Source organism: Coptis chinensis, chromosome 9 (assembly GCF_015680905.1).
Source record: "Coptis chinensis isolate HL-2020 chromosome 9, ASM1568090v1, whole genome shotgun sequence".
Taxonomy (NCBI): Eukaryota; Viridiplantae; Streptophyta; class Magnoliopsida; order Ranunculales; family Ranunculaceae; genus Coptis; species Coptis chinensis.
In genome coordinates, this window is record NC_141464.1 from 5,065,874 (window position 1) to 5,067,616 (window position 1,743).

General features: G+C 39.1%; 1 protein-coding gene across 1 annotated transcript; it reads left to right on the forward strand.

Annotated features, from left to right (window-relative positions):
• The first annotated feature begins 204 nt into the window (after window positions 1-204).
• On the forward strand, window positions 205-849 carry LOC147474504 (uncharacterized). The gene has a single exon (XM_086585099.1). It carries the CDS (start codon window positions 205-207, stop codon window positions 847-849), a length of 645 nt encoding a protein of 214 aa, XP_086441225.1.
• Window positions 850-1,743: the final 894 nt, after the last annotated feature.

Sequence of the window (1,743 nt, forward strand, 5' to 3'; positions counted from 1 at the left end):
TGGATCTAATATATAACCTACATTCAAAGAGCTCTTTGCTGAGGAGTTGGGGTTGCTTTCGAAAGAGGCGATGATGTTTGCCAATGTTTGCTTGAAGCATCAAGAATGCAGATGCCAAGTTCTCTATGGAAATTATTTGTTACAATTCTAGTTTATTGTAATCCTATCAGAGTACGTGATTTGTGGAATGAATTTAATAGCTGTATGGCCCAAGATTACGCCTTAGGGAGTTCTAACACAACCTATGTGACAAATCGTTTACTAAGCGAACTTAAGTTGTTGTTGGAGCAATATGGACAGACAATTTCATATTATGATTTACCTCAGATGAGTGCTGACAAAGTTGACCAAGATGATATATCAAGTTTGGTCACAGAGGAACTTTCTATTCCTGTTACTTCAGAAGATCTTTCTTCTATCAGTCAACTTAACCATGAACAGAAGATTGCTTTTGACCAGATTCTTAGTTCTGTGCAGCAGAGGAATGGTGGTGTGTACTTTGTTGATGGGCCTGGGGGGCTAGGTAAAATCTACTTATATAAGTCTATTTTAGCAAAACTCCGTAGCAACGGACAGATTGCTATTATGCGACTACATCGGGGGAATGTTGCTATCATGATGCCTGGAGGTTGTACAACCCACTTTAGATTCAAGATTCCAATTCCAATTACATCCACTTCCACTTGCAAAATAAGCAAAGCTGGCAGTTTAGGCAATTTGTTACGGCAGGCGAGCATACTGATATGGGATGAGGCTACCATGGCACATCGTTATGCGTTTGAAGCATTTGAGAAAACTTTGAGAGACATTACAAACGGTGATTTACCATTTGGAGGAAAGTTTTTGTAATGGGTGGAGATTTTCGCCAGTCTTTTGCCGGAGTTGTTTTCGTGGTTCAAGGGAACAAACTATTGATGCATGCATAACAAGTTCTCCACTTTGGGAGAAAGTTAATGTGTTATGTCTACAGGGAAAATATCACGGGCTAAAAGACGGACCGCCTTTGCAAGAGTTTACTCATGGCCATTGGCGATGGGATTCAGCCAATTATTTGTGAGGATGACATCATTGGTGCCAAAAGATATTGTCATTCCGTGGGAGAATGAGCATTCCGTCTTAAGCTTATAAATGAAATCTTTCGAGGATTAGATAAAAATTTGGTAACAAAGACTACATGATCGATAGGGCGATAGTAACTCCTAAGAATGATCTTTGTACAATTGTTGAATGATGAAATAATTGCCCGATTTCCGGTGAAGAAGTCACATATTACTCTTTTGATTCAGTTCAAAATGATTCTCGTGGTCTATATCAGCAAGAATACTTGAATTCAATCTGTCGGTGGTATACCTCCTCACAAATTGAAGCTAAAGTTGGGGCTCCGTTATCTTGTGAAATCTGAATCCTAAAATGGCCTATGTAATGGAACAAGACTAATATGTAGAGGATTCGACATGCATGTAATCGATGCAGAAATTGTGACTAGAAATTCCGTAGGTGATCGAGTTTTCTTGCCCGCATTCATTTGTGCCCTTCTCGGGATGCAAAGTTGCCATTTGAAATGACTAGGAAACAATTCCCTATCAAGTTAAGTTTTGCTCTTACAATAAACAAATCACAAGGTCAAACCATTCCACATGTTGGGGTCTATTTGTACGATCATGTTTTCTCTTACGCCAACTCTATGTTGCTTTATCAAGAGGAGTATCCAGACGACAACGAAAGTTTTAGTTAAAAAGGAAC